At 36.5% G+C, this 15097-nt stretch overlaps 1 protein-coding gene across 1 annotated transcript in view; it reads left to right on the forward strand.

The window, feature by feature from the left end:
- Positions 1-336: 336 nt before the first annotated feature.
- The window catches only part of LOC136238122 (uncharacterized), a 30537-nt gene continuing 15776 nt past the window's right edge, over positions 337-15097 (forward strand). The window contains exons 1-4 of the mRNA XM_066028463.1: positions 337-494; positions 2778-2879; positions 10474-10572; positions 12672-12773. Coding sequence (XP_065884535.1) covers positions 435-494; positions 2778-2879; positions 10474-10572; positions 12672-12773 — 363 coding nt within the window. The 5' untranslated portion in view covers positions 337-434. The remainder of the gene's footprint in view (positions 495-2777; positions 2880-10473; positions 10573-12671; positions 12774-15097) is intronic.

Below are 15097 nucleotides of genomic sequence, written 5' to 3' on the forward strand. Positions count from 1 at the left end.
GAAGTCGCCACCTTTTATAATTAGCTGTTTAAATAGCATCACTATACATACAGCAAAAGTGTAATAATTATTAAATCCAGTAGCAAATCTGTTGTCTTCCCAAACTGACATCAGTATAGCTACTGTCATTTTGCGTAGCTATAGAGTGTATAGCTATACAGTAGCCACATAGCTATACTTAGCACTGTATGTTATAATTGGCCCGGAAAACCGGTGCAAGCCCCTCGACAACGCCCCCGCCATACAGCTACTGTATGTAAACTACGTACATGATCGTGTAGCTATTTATCGCTCCGGCGTAACTATAGCATATTACCAAGGTACAATCCCTAGCATTCACGCACTATCCGTACCAGTACGTCTTCACAATCATGTGACACCACTCTGACAGTAGCTACTAAACGTTCAACAAACTCACTCTGTGACAAAATGTAATGGCCGAGGGATCCGGCGCTCTTAGCAGAAGAGAACACACTACGCGAGAACCCACGAAGGTGAGACATGTGTGTAGCTGTATACTATAGCCGACTCAGCCTTCATTGGCCCGGGCCATGTAGAGATACAAGACCGGCGCCCATTAGCAGCATGTCCCACTTGTCAGAGTAACATTCTGGCTGCGTTACTCTGTTTTTCTTTTGTCTTTTACAGTTGTCCAGCGCGTGCCTTTCTTTGTGCTGGGGGTGGTAGGCAAGGGCAGTCCATCAAGCCTGGGTTAAAAAAATAAATAAATAAATTAGCTACGACGGAAATGTCACGGCACCGTTGCGGCAAGATGAGAGCCTCTCAAAGAACAAACCCTTACAGTCTCTGAACAATATTGTTCATATAACCAGCTGACTGCGTTACTGTCCAAGGGTGTATACTCTGTTTACTGACATCTCGACTGACATCGACGTGACCACAAGATGGTTATCAGTAATATTAAGCTGTTGACCACTGAATGTGGTGCGAAGTATAGCTAGATGGTGCTTGTGCGGATTTGTACTTTCCTGTCAAGCGAAGTTGGTGGGTATGCATATGTAAACAAATAGTTAATAATCACCGAAGCGGAACGTGGGTAGCTATAAATATTATTGTTGCCGCATTCCTGTGGGATATGTTTATCCGATGAAGAATCACAGTAATCAAAAATGCATGTCTTATTCTTTAATAGATATTTAGACAATAGTTCATGTGACTTAATTTTGTTAGCGATTCAGTATAGTTGCAGCGTTTACTTTTATTTATTTTATTTTTAATTATACTGGACAGCCAGTAATTACTGATATCAGGAGTTCATAAGCCCGTAGGGCGAGGAGTATACAACGACCAAATAGCGAAATCTAAATTAACTTAGGCGATCCACTGTCATAGCAACCCTATATCTAATAATAGTAACTATCTATTTATTCGATATACCGTATAGCTACAGGTATAGCTATTTGTTTTTTCTTTGCGCGAGAATTGTAGATAAAGAACCCTGTACGTCTTCCCAGGTGAAACGGCCCTCCTTTCAGATAGATACTCCTAAGATACCAAGGGTTACGTGAAATACGGTTGAAATAATTCCGTATAAGGCGATTTTATTTATAGTAGAGCTCGTTGCCATGCCACTACTCCTACGTTAATTTAGATTATGCATTTTGTACTATCGGTATGGTCGTTGTATACTCCTCGCCCTAAGGGCTTATGAACTCCTGCTGATATGTCCAGGGGGACCAGCCCCAAGAAAAATCAAATACACAAGTACAGATTAGCTAACTACTTACATACATGCAATTACATCAACTACAAATAAATCGACTGATTCCAACTCAAGTAAATGGTGGGGTAAGTGGTTCCATTCATCAATTGTTCTTTGTCAATGTTCATGTTGCATTTTAAATGTCAGAATCTTCAATAGTTATTCAGCAGGATCTTTTAATTGAAAGCATGCACCGAATCTTGCATGTATATTATATAGCTATTTTAGTGATACAGTGTACATGCATCCCATGGTGTAGCTAAGAGTCGATTCAGCAGACACTGCAAACTTAAGGTAGCATTCCGAGTCACGTGAGACATCTGATTCAACTATAGTACCCATATGCATTGTAATTAATAAAATTTCTTAAGAACAATACATTAATGCCAACATCAAGAGAGGCAGCACCCATTAAGATTCCTGTATCATTAATAACTTATGTAGTTGGTAGTCTATTTAGTGTCATTAAGGGACAATTATTTTAGCCACTTATAAAATTGTAGGATACTGTATATAAGTTGAGTATGGCATATTTGACTACTTGTTGACTATTAGAATCAAAAGTAGCTTTGGTACTCTGCTAAATTCCAGTCTGCTTTTAAGTAGCTATCTCAGGCTGTCACTATTTCAGCTAATGTCAGCATGATTTGTACTAAGCATATAATAAAGACACAGCAAAATATTTTTAGATAGGGGGCACTATTCCAGGTGGTAAAACTAGGTACAACATTGTGTAAAGCACAGTCAATACACAAAGCATAATCTCTCTATAGGGGTCTGTGGGAAAGCCACAACAAAAGCTTTTTGAGATCAATTTTGAGGGGGCAAATTTATCCACTGACTGCTCTGCTAGTGCAACTGACTGTTCTATTGCAGTATCTCACACAGAAAATCAATAGGGTGGCTCCAGCCCCCCTTACCTCCCAGTCCTGGGTAGCTACACCTATGCTTAGGTGACTTCCTTGGTTGCTTTAATTATATACCTGATTGTCTGCTCGTTTTGTAATTGTGTGTATGTCATTACTTTTGTTACTGACACTATGACTCTACACAGGAAGAGAAGGAAAGTATATTCAAAGCAGTTAGTCATGGTGATCTTACCACAATTCAAAACTTACATTCTAGTGGAATAGATGTGACTGGTGATGTTGATGTTGTAAGTGTACAGTATATACGAGTAGTCCCTGATAAATAATGTATATATTCTATACTATACATAGCTATATAATTTTAGCATGGGTGTTCAAAGATGCTGCCTGGGGTTTACCTCGCATGTTTCCCAGGCAGTGCCATGATATTTCTCACTCATTATCATGGTTTTCTCATGGCTTTGATGCCAAATCAGTTCAAAGATATGATACACTTTGACTTGTTACATGGAGCATTAAATTAGTGTGGGTTTGGGTTTACAAGTTACAATGAGTTTAGTGTAGATGCTAAGATTTGAGTACGTAGTTTATAGTTGATAAGATTTCAGTAGTTCATGGTTGATAGTTACTAAACATGAATGATCAGTAAAGTAATTGTTTGGGCAATGTGTGGGTGTGTATATATTTTTACCCACCACATCAGAAGCCATTGAGCAGACCGCAGAACAACACAAAGAGGATAACAAGAATTACAAGATTTAGTAACTTATAGTTCTATGTACTTAACTTCAATGCAATAACTTACTTACTGTCCCAATAGCACAGTTATGGGCTTAATGTAGTACAAAGTGGTAAACCAAAATATCCCACAATCACAATTTTCTGGCATTGTAAGCATAATGACATATATACCACTTTAGTGGGCGTTCAAAGGTGCCGCTTGGTGTTTAACTCGCATATTTCCCAGGCAGGCAATATCATGGGAAAGTGGTTTGCCAATGACTTTGATGCCCAGCCAGTTCAAAGAAACGATACGCTTTGACTCGTTATATTGAGCGACATAGAGCTTTGCGTTGTGGGACTCGATTTTGTAGTGGTTGAGTATATTTTTTAAGATGCACTAGTTGGTTGTTAGTAAAGGATAATGAAGGCACAAAATAATTGTTTGGGCGATCGTGGATGCATATTTCTACCCACCACGTATCAGCCTTTGAACAGACCACAGAACGGAAAAACTACTACTACTACGCTGAAATAGGTTAGTAACTTACAGTCCTAAGTACTTAACTTAATATAATAACTTACTTACTGTCCCAATAGCGAAGTTAGTTGGCTTAACTTAGTACAAAAATGATAACAATATAAACTCAATCCCACAATCGCAAGTTTTGTAACATAGCGTGTTGAAGCTAGTAACGTATTAATGACATTTTAACGTATGGACAATGTTTTGATGGCTATTGGCCCACGCTTTTAAAACCACGATCAATTTTCAGATGTTACTGTATAAAACAAATGGGATGAGTTCTCGTTAGTTCTTCACCTATTAGGTGAGTGCGCCCCAAGTGACATATATCACTTATACCACAGCTGCTAGGAATTTTGATGACATATACACCTGCAGCCCTCGGGCCTGCGGCCCTTGGGCTTTGGGTGTATATATCAGCAAAATTCCTTGCAGCCGTGGTAAAACTATTAAATGAATAATGTTCTGAAGGCTACTATACTAGCTCACACTATTTCAACCACTATCAATCATCAGATAAAAGATCTTGAGTGCTCTGTAGTTCTTTCACTTTTCAGGTGAGCCTGTGTGCATAGAATAATATATATTACTTACTGTATACCACAACAGTGTCAGATTTTGCTGATATACAGCTGTATATAACCCTTCAGGGCCGGAGGAGGGAAAATTGAGTTGGTCAGGCCATTGACTATAATGTTGAAATTGCTACTATATACATGATGAGAGAGGAGCTGTTGCACAGTGTGCGAAGCATGAGCATTCTAGGGGGTCTGGGGGCATGCCCCCATGGGAAAGTTTTGAAAATTAGACACTCAGATATGTAATTTTAGTGATATTTCACTGCTAGCTAGCTATATAAATATGCTCAAGCCTATCTGTTGTTCTTCAGACTTTCTATACTATGTATAATTGTAGACCTGACATACAGGGGACACAGCATGAAACTTGCTGTATGGTTCATTTAGTTATAGCTAGCAATTAGAAGTTCAGGGGGGTCTGGGGGTGCAACCCCCAGGAGCTGCCGAAGTTTTGCAATTTGAAGGCTTGAAAATGCCTCAAAATTTAAAATTGATGCTAAATTTTAAAATAAAACTAGCTAGCAACTTGCAACTTTCCCCCCAAATTTCACAGGGAACCCATGTAGCATGTCCCCCTTTAGCTAGGATATAATTACTATACAGTGAATTCACACAGTTACAATAAAAAGCTATACAGCTACAAAATACAGTATACTACTATACTTGTTTGTATGAAGTGAACGAATCATCACGTAAATATACTGGCGAGACCAATCAGTATTCGAAAATGGCGCGATGTGGGTGAGACTGAGAGTTTGCTCAGTATCTCGACAGGACGAGTAGGTAGTTGAAGAGGAGTGATTTCTACTCAACATCTCATGCAGATGGCCACCATGTAATGTATGGGTGTACAGCTTCTTGCCGCGGAATGAGTCATCTGGTTTGTCACTGCCAGCCCTTCGCCCAGTAAAAGAAGCCAAGAGAGACAAGCCAAGGAATGCTAATGATTATTTTATGAAGATTGAATTGTGATATAAGTGTGCTGGTTTAGAATGAAAGAAGGCGCCTGCCTTACACGTGATAAATGCCAACTTTTCAGCACACGTGATACTGTACGTAGAACCCACAATCATTTCTGTACAAAACGATACGAATGCTATACTGTACTGTAAGGTAATTGGAGGTACTATGCGTGTAGTTCTGCGCTTTAGTTAGGCTGAGAAACTAGGTAACTACTCGTGTCATGCATTTTCAATAACATCTGTAAAATGTACGTAGCTACATGTAGATGTGATCGTCCAAAGGTTGTATGAGAGTAATGTAGTCCGAGCTGGTCAGCAAATTGGTTCAACTCCAGATTATTGGTCCGGCTCAGGCCTGACCAACCGGACCATCTCCTCCAGCCTTGCCCTTGGGCCTGCATAGCTCTCAGGAATTCTGGTGTATATTTATATCAGCAAAATGTTGCCTGAGAACTAATGGTGTAGTATATCAGCAAAACCCCTTGCAACGGTGGTGTAACTATTACATGTATAGTGTATACATTCAAGTTTTACTGTTTTCAATTGGTTAATATAACACGTAGAAGAGTTATTTACAATTGCAAAAATTGCTTTAAGGCATACGTAGCTAATAGGGTCTGCATTACAGTTAAAAGGAATAATGAGGACTCTGAATGGTATAATAAAATTATAGCAAGAGTGGTGTATTTATTAGGGGAACCAAAGCTTTGCACAAAAAAGTACATGCTACGGTGCTAGTGTTAGTAAAAGCTACGTACAAGTGTAATAATTATTATATTTTAAGCAAAGGTAGAAGCAAGGGGAATTTCATGTGCTGTGTTTTAAAAAGAAATTGTCAAAATTATGCTTTGTGAGTAAAGACTTAGAATATGTGACTGGGCCTGTGAATATAGGGCATGTGAGCACATGATCTTTGCCTACCTTTTCAAACTTCCATCACTCATAACTTTTTTTACCATGGTATACTATGGGAATGCAATTTCAGCTCATAAGCATTTAATCAAACGGTACGGTCGTACCGTTTAAGCAGGGATCATGGTGAATGTTTCATGCGCCGCCCAAAATTCCGCCTTAAATCACCCTACAGACATTTTACATGATGAAAATCACCTTTACAGAATAGTACTAGTCCATATAATACATAAAACAGCATTAAATACAACAAAACATTTACAGGTGGCCGGATATAAATTTTTTTAAATCACCCAAAACTCCAAATTTAGTCTCACTCACTGCCTCACTCACTGCCTCACTCACTGCCTCACTCACTGCCTCACTCACTGCCTGACCACAGTCGCAAGCCTAGAGCCCAAACGAAGCAGCACACGGTCACCATTTTACACTACAATAGCAAACTCAACAGTGGGATGTGCCTTTTGGGGTTCTGACAAGTATATACCCTGTGCATCTTGTCTTTTCTTTTATCTTCAATCAGGCTGCTTGTCTTCTTCTCCATCCAACGAAACCATATCAAGGCATTAATTTTCCATATCAACACTTTCTTTAAGCAGCATAATAGACACCACAAAATTATTTAAGGTTCTTAGAGTACACTACTGTACGGAGGTACCACCGGTACTCCACGATAGGTCACAAGATCACGCCCATTCTTTATTCTACATAATAACTATATCGATCTATTGATCGAGACCATGCCCCTTTTATGCTAGCTGTATTTTTGACCACACACCTTCAAGTTGGTAGGCTGATTTGAGATACTCTAGTCTAATAATCGATCAAAACCACGATGAACGCACCCTTTTTGGGCAAGCACACATCTTTTGCAGGTATACTCTAGTACAGCAGTCACCCTAATAGAACAGTCACATGTTTATAGCTAGCTGTATGCTTTAACAAAAGAAAAAAATCTAGTATATTCAAGCGGTAAAAAGTAGTGAAACAAGAGGTGAACAATGGTAGTTATTACAGCATAGTTCAGTGGGAATCCCAACTTTGGCATTGAACACAAAATAATTGTTATACCATGCCAAAGTAGGGATTTCCCACTGAGCTATGCTGTAATAACTACCATTGTTCACCTCTTGTTCACTACTTTTTATCGCTTGGATCCCTACTTCATTTTTAAATTCATAATTATACTAGTTGACTTTATGACACAAGTTACAGAATACAAATGTTCTCTTCCAATTCTGAGACTGATACGATCTGTAGAGTTACTGGGTGTAGTTTGTGCCCACATGCCCTGTTTTTGCAGACCTGGTCACATATTCCAATAGCTATTCTGAGAACATCATTTAAAACTGCAGACACAATTTGGTGGGTTTTGTCACAATGTCAGGACATTTGTTGCTGCAGGAGTTCCAAGCAGTCAGATTACAGCGTACAGCTGTTTGTGTGCCATGACTACTTTTAGCATAAAATTAATGTCCAAGTTTACTATTGACTTTGTCAGCTACTCTAGTAGAACACCCAAAAGGATTCCAGTGTGTGATCTAATATAAATTTTAACCACTATTAACTTGTTTTCTGTCACCTCATGATTGTGCCACATGTAAAAAAAAGGAAAATGTATACTTTTTCATTTAGCGGACTCAGTGCATGCCAATTTTCAACAACGTTACTTGAATTAAGGCAGAGGATACCACAAAAAGAATAAGGTCAGGTTAAGGGCAGGTCCTAGTTGAAGACAACCAGCAAACTGTGCATGTATTGGCTGCAGAACAAATGAAATTGACATCTTTCTTCTAGACTCTGAACTGATCACTGTATTATACTGCTTAATTGTTAGGGTATAGCGAGCCTGGTTTGTGGTCACATGAATATAGGGTACCACGTTGGCTTGGGAGAATTGACTGCTGGAATGGTAAATGGAATGGAATTTTTAAAAGTCCAATATCATTGTTTTATATCCAAATGAAGTACAGTGAAACCTCAACTATCCAGACTCCACTTATCTAGATTCTCAGTTAACCGAACTACGGAAATGACTGCTCTATTAGAGTAGTGACTGTTCTATCAAGGTAGTTGAAATACTGATAATTAATTTTTTTTCTTTATGCTATTTTAAGTTATTTATACACAGTTTCAGAGATTCGGACTTTTCAGACTTATGGACCACCCCTGGTCCTGAGGAGTTCAGATAACTGAGGTTCCACTGTATGATTTCCCCAAAGTCAGCTTTTAGCATTTTTGTGCCTCACCATAGTTTGATTCCATTTACCATTGTGACGTCAGTTATATTCATCAATACCAACAAAACTTCTCCTGTTCCCAAATGGGAAATCAACAAATTAGCCAGCTGGTTACATGTATGCATTGTCAGTGCCGCTGAGAGAATTTATGAGGCCTGAGGCAAATCAAGAATGTGAGACCCCTATAACCATATAGCTAGTAACACCTTAGTTTACGAAGCACACACTAGCATGTGAAGTATACTAACCTAAGGGGGCCTGAAGCATGCCTCCCAGGAAATATTAGAAAATGAAACACTTTGAGATTGAATATGAGAGTGATTTTAGTACCACATCACAATACAATCATTAATGTTTATTTTACTGTTGTATTAGGGTGACTGCTCTATTGAATGTATTGGAATACATTTAGCTTGAATTTTATAGTAAACTTTCTGAATACAGCACTATATCCACTGAACATCATCATACAGTGCATGTATCTGTACTTTTTAAAATCAGTTGTACAATTGATTTGTACCCTGGTCATATTGGTATAGTTTGTAAACAAACTTATAGCATGCAGTGTTATGGATGCACTAGATGCACATATTACCAAGACTAAACAATGGAATTTCATTATTAGTTCAAATTTAGTTATTAAATTCATAAAATCTTCTAATCAGTTAATTCCTTTCTAGTTAGTTTGGTTATTAAAAATCCATATCACTATTCCTGTAATTCATTCCACTTTTAATACTTGTACACTCTCATGATATTCATACATAACTGCAGTCTGAGAAAACTTATAAATGCTACCTAGCTGAAGCTGAGAAGGAAACATGAATCCAATTGGCTATATGAATTGCATTATAATTTAAAATTATAGCAAGTATACAATGCAAGTGTTCTAGATCTGCTGCAATCACCAGACCTCTAAAGACCACCAGAGTATGTACACACAGAGCTGAGGCCACAAAAATTTAATAACAATTGGATGGAATTCCTCTATACAGTTATTGAAGTTTTGCTTATTTTGTACTACTGGGTGACGTACTAAAAACATTTCCAAATCTTTGTATTTAAATATCTGATGGGTACATAAATTTGCCTACTTTTTCAAATTTTTATGACTGACAACTTTTTATGTCATCATGCTATGACCATGCAATTTTCCACCCTTGTTAAATATTTAATTGGCTATATGATGCAAGTTACAGAATGCAAATATTCAATACTGAGATATCACCAGTTGTGTGACGGGGTGTAGTTTGTTCCCACATGCCCTATTTTTGCAGGCCCAGTTAAGTACAGTGCGATGCATATATTTAATGCAAGAAAACTTTGATGAACTGGACAATTAAGTAATTTTTGATGGGTAAACTTTTGATGAACTTTTGATGAAATGCTTTTAAGATTTAGAATACTAAATTGTAAAATTTTAAGATGGCAACTTTTGACAAACTTTCAAGCATTAAAACAATTCCCTTTGCGATAGAAATAGAGTATAAAGTACATGTACTTTTACCAACTATTGTATGCCATGTTACATGTTATAGTACGTTCACGTTGAGCTGAATCCTCAAAAACATTTAATAACTCATGGATGCAATTACACATGATCTTGAAATTTGGCTCATTTGTAGTACTGCTTGACCCGCTAAAAATATTTCAAAATCTTTTTGTTCAAATGTTTGACATAGTATTTACAGCCAATCAAAATTTTCGCAATACACTTCCTATGGGGAAGCCGTATAAGTACAGTGTCCATTACAGCCCTTTCCCGAACTTGTAATGGAGCCAAACCATACGTGTCTGTTGTTGACACCTTTGCTGTTACCAATAATTATCTGGTTGGCTGAAATGTTGACTCTGTTGAGGAAAAATCCACTTTTAATTTTTAGCTGTTTTTCAGGATTCAGCTCAACGTGAACATACCATAGTGTATTGTTCTCCCTGTATAGGGTAAATGGACTGGTTTACATTCTGCAGCAGAAAAAGGCCATTACTACGTGGCCTCAGCTCTTCTCCAGTGGGGGGCTAAAGTGGATGCTGCTGAAGAGGTGGGTGGAAACTATTAAGGACTAGCCTATTAAGCTCATTTTTTACGCAATATGTATGCTATGCTGTACTGCTCAAATTTTCCCTATTATGGTCAATATTATGTTCACTACATTTCATTGTGCCTGAATCAAATATGCTCAAAATTTTACCTAAAATACTTTCATGAATTTCCCAAAATTTTCACCTATCATGCTCTTTAGTGATTCCATTATGCCTGCATTATGCTCCTAGGTTAGCAACATTTCTTACAAACATTTTAATCATTGAATACTCTATTACAGTATTTCACTACAAAGTTACTGTTGAGTGCTCTATTGCAGTTTGCAGTTTCCACTGACTGCTCTATTAGGGAGTATCAATCTATTTTCATGGAATTAAGTTCCATAGTTTGAAATATCCGACTATTATGGTAGCTTTACGCTGGCACAGCACTCTAGTCTGTAATGCTTTTATTATGCTGGCATAATTATAATTATTTACGCAGGCCTAGTTATGTTTACTTTATTTCATTGTGCTGATGCATATTAGTAATGCTGTGACACCCTACACTAGAACAGTATTTTGATTTATTTATATAAAAATGCTTGCATGATGAAATCTTTCCTCTACACTAAATAAAATATGTGACTGCTCTATTAGAGTATATTGATCTATTAGTGTAATGGTACTATTAGGTACAATGGTATGTCAGACACATTCCTTGGTTGTTGCTGGATCATATAGTCGAAAGGCAATAGCACATTCCAAAGTGAGCCTCAGTGCTAATGCTACTGAAGGCAGTTAGTCTAGGAGGGTCTGAGGAGGCATGCTCCTCCAGGAAAATTAATTTCACATTAATTTTAAGTGCTATTAGGAGGCAATTAATTGTTGATCTATAAAACTGTGTGCACGATACTTATTGTTAAGGATAAAACTGGACACTGACCAAAAAGCACTCACACAGTATTGTTTAACTAATTCTTAAATTTTATCATTATTTGAGCCCATTAGTAAATGCAGAGAGAAACAAGGCCAAAGCATAGATAAATATAATTGTATAAGGATTTTTATATTATCTCTGAAATAAAAGTAGCCTTTTTAAGTAGCATTTATAATGGATGAAGTGGACATGAAGCTGTTCTGGGTGCTAGATTGGTTAGATAAGTGTTGTTTACGTATATCAGTCATTTCCATTGAACAAATGCTAAATATGGCTTGTTCACAACTTTTAGATTTAAGTTTGAAGGTTGAGGCTCTGTCCTCACTGGTCGCACCTACTCTGACATCGTATCCTTGCTTTGATGCTTGATGTGTCATAGTTGAAAGGCTATTAATTTTGTGACCTGATCTTGGAAAACCTACCTTTTTGGCACATTGGTCAATTTTCTGTTTTATAGCTTAAATGAGGTACTGGGTATTCGTGTTAAATTTCAGCTTAATATATTTAAGCATTCCTGAGATATGGCCATTTTTCTGTCCTGTACATCACAAACTAATTTTTATGGTAATGTATTGAGTTCTGCGAGTGATTAAGGGTGACAAATCACTTTGTTTACCAATGATTCCATTCTTACTATCTAAAATACTTTAAAAATACATTTCTGATAGTTTAATGAATTATTCTTGGTACATTTCTGCAGTTAAATCTAAGACTAAGTTTTAGCTATTCCAGCACCTGAACAAATCACCCAATTTGTAAGTTAATTGTTGTCCCACGCATGTGAAATTACTACATGGTCTGATTATAATCATCCATATCTCCTGGTAAAAAGAAGCTATGAAACTTCAAAGAAAGAAGGTTTAATAGTTGCTTTATCCAAACATGAAAAAAAATTGAATTAAAAAAATTGGCGAAATGTTTATTTGAGTTTTCCCAAAAAGTTTGCTTGTCCCCAAAAAGTACTTAGGTTTTCCAAGATCCGGTCACATATTTTGCTAGTGTCTATATCCCAGTTGCATAATTATAGTATGTAAAAATAAAAACTTTTGTGTGTAGTTAACTTTGTTTACAAAAATTAATTTGTGTTTGTGTATATACTGTGCTGGCCACACAATACTACAGGGTATGCACTGTATTATATTTTACTAAATAACGCTATGTATATGCATTGCTATACAGTATAATTGGAGGACTCCACTACACTATGCTGCCAGATATGGACACACTGATATTTTTAACCTACTGGTGGCTAATGGTGGAGATGCTAACAAGGAGGATAAGGTGAGCTAGCGTAATTGCAGTATGATAAACAAGTAAGCTCTCATGATTTTACAATTCAAGATCATTTTCATTCAGAAAGTTTGAAATGATGTTTGGCTTTTATAGAGTGGAAGAGTGCAAAATTTGTATCATTTGTGAAAAAAAACCTGAAATTTTCCATACCAATTGTGCTCCTAGCGAAATTTATTTATTGCTGTAGTACCATCACAAATTTGACTTTTGGTGACTTTTTGTACTGAAATTTCATTAATAAATTTTGTCATTATCTCCCTAAGGAATTCTACACCATTTAAAACATGGTTCCAAATTAAAGGTGTTACTACTTGACTTTTGTTTGAGATCAATAGCTTATTACACTCCAAAGTTAGTTTTTGTATTTATCTGCTTCAAGGGTGTAAATTATCAAATGGACAGGTAACTTAATAGAATTTTGTGGCTAATACAAATAATTTTGGTATGAAATTATCTATTGTCTTCAAATAAAAACCAAAATTGTTTCTTTAAACAATATCTTTAATTTGAAACCATGTTGTAATGGTGTAAAATTATTCCTCAGGGAGATAAAAATAAAATGATGAATTTTTGATGTAAAAATGGTCATAAGTCACTAAAGGTCAAATGTGCGATGGCACTATAGACATAAATATTTGTCTTCAGGAGTGTGGTCTGTGTGGAAAGTTTGATGCTTTTCTCAAAAAATGCACAAAACCACCATTTTACACACTATGTCACTCTGTGATTTGTATCCTGGTGCATAATGTTATACTGTATTCCAATAAAAACCTGTAAACATGTTAAATAGCAGGATGAAATTAATGTTTCAGATGTGAGCATTTAGTACAGTATACTTCTCAGAGACATTACCTGTAATTATTGTTCAAACTTAAGTGAAGTGACAGCATAGATCACATGACAAGTGGACAAGGGATGCTGATGGAGTATCATCATGCATGAGTACTTGAATGTGAACTTATTTAGGCAGTAGTATAATAACTATTTTCAACCATGAAGTGATGAAGACATATCGTGCAGCCTAGTAAAGCAAGAGTGGATGCGTACCAGACAAGCAACAGTTAGAAAAACTGTGCATGCTTTAGTTAATTTTAAATTACTTCAAATTTGGAGGGAAAAAGAGCATAAAATGCAGCAAGTTTTGAACACATTTGATAAAAATGCAAATCGGTTTTGTGCCATAAACACAGGGTAAACCACTTGAAACTACTGTATTTGAAAGTTGGCACATGGTGTAACTGTCATAGTTCAAATGTTTGTGATTTGAAAAAAATTATTCCAACAATCATGGAGTTATAGCAAAATGCCAACCATGAGTAAGAAATGTACGATTGAGGTTTTAACAAAAAGCAGGCAAACTAGCTATAGTCAATGAAATGAGCTGACAATATTATTGGCATATCCACTGTAAAAAAAGCAGGCAAATAATGAACCTTACTGCATATTATTATAGTGACTATCACTAAGAATTTGTGGTGACTTTTACTATTTGCCACAATATTAGCTACTCAGTGTATAGGTAGATTAATCATTTTAGAATAGCCCTTTTCTGTGATTTGCAAGGAATCAGATTTAAAAACCAATGAATTATACTATATAATAATTATATGTTACGTCAATGTTACAAGTCACCAGTACAAAGATCGGCTATATACAAATAAATCACCCTGTAGAGTTTAAATCAGCAACAAACAAGTCACCCTGCAGAGAATTCATCCACAAAAGTCACCTGTAGGAATGGCATTCGGTAAAGTTACATATACAAGTCACCTTGTAGGAGATTAGTTAGAATCAAGTCACCATGTAGAGAGTTTAGCTACAAACAAGTCATCCTGTAGAGCATTCAGCTATGTAAAATTCACCCTGTAGATAGTTCAACTACAGTATACACCCTGTACAGAGTTCAAATAGCTACATGATAATCATTTTATTCAGTTAATTTACAATAGACCAATAGACACATGGTTGTACATCAATGATAAGCTTCTTTTTGTTCAAAAATTCCTGTAAAAGAAATTTAAAAGGAAGCCGGCTTTGGGACTTGTAATTACATAAAGAAATGGTATCTATACCAAAACAGATACATTGTGAGGCCCTCCAAAAAGGCCAGAGTGAAAAACAATTATGAAATTAAAGGTGGCAGCCAATGGAATAATGCTATAATGCCAATCATTTTTAATGACAACGGCATTATCATTAAAAGTGATCGGCATTAGCATCAATGCAGCCATTTCTTGGCTACCATCTTTGAGTTCACAACTTGGAGAGTTACACCTTTTTTTACAGCTTAGTTTTTTTGCTATAGATATACT

Source organism: Dysidea avara, chromosome 1 (assembly GCF_963678975.1).
Source record: "Dysidea avara chromosome 1, odDysAvar1.4, whole genome shotgun sequence".
Taxonomy (NCBI): Eukaryota; Metazoa; Porifera; class Demospongiae; order Dictyoceratida; family Dysideidae; genus Dysidea; species Dysidea avara.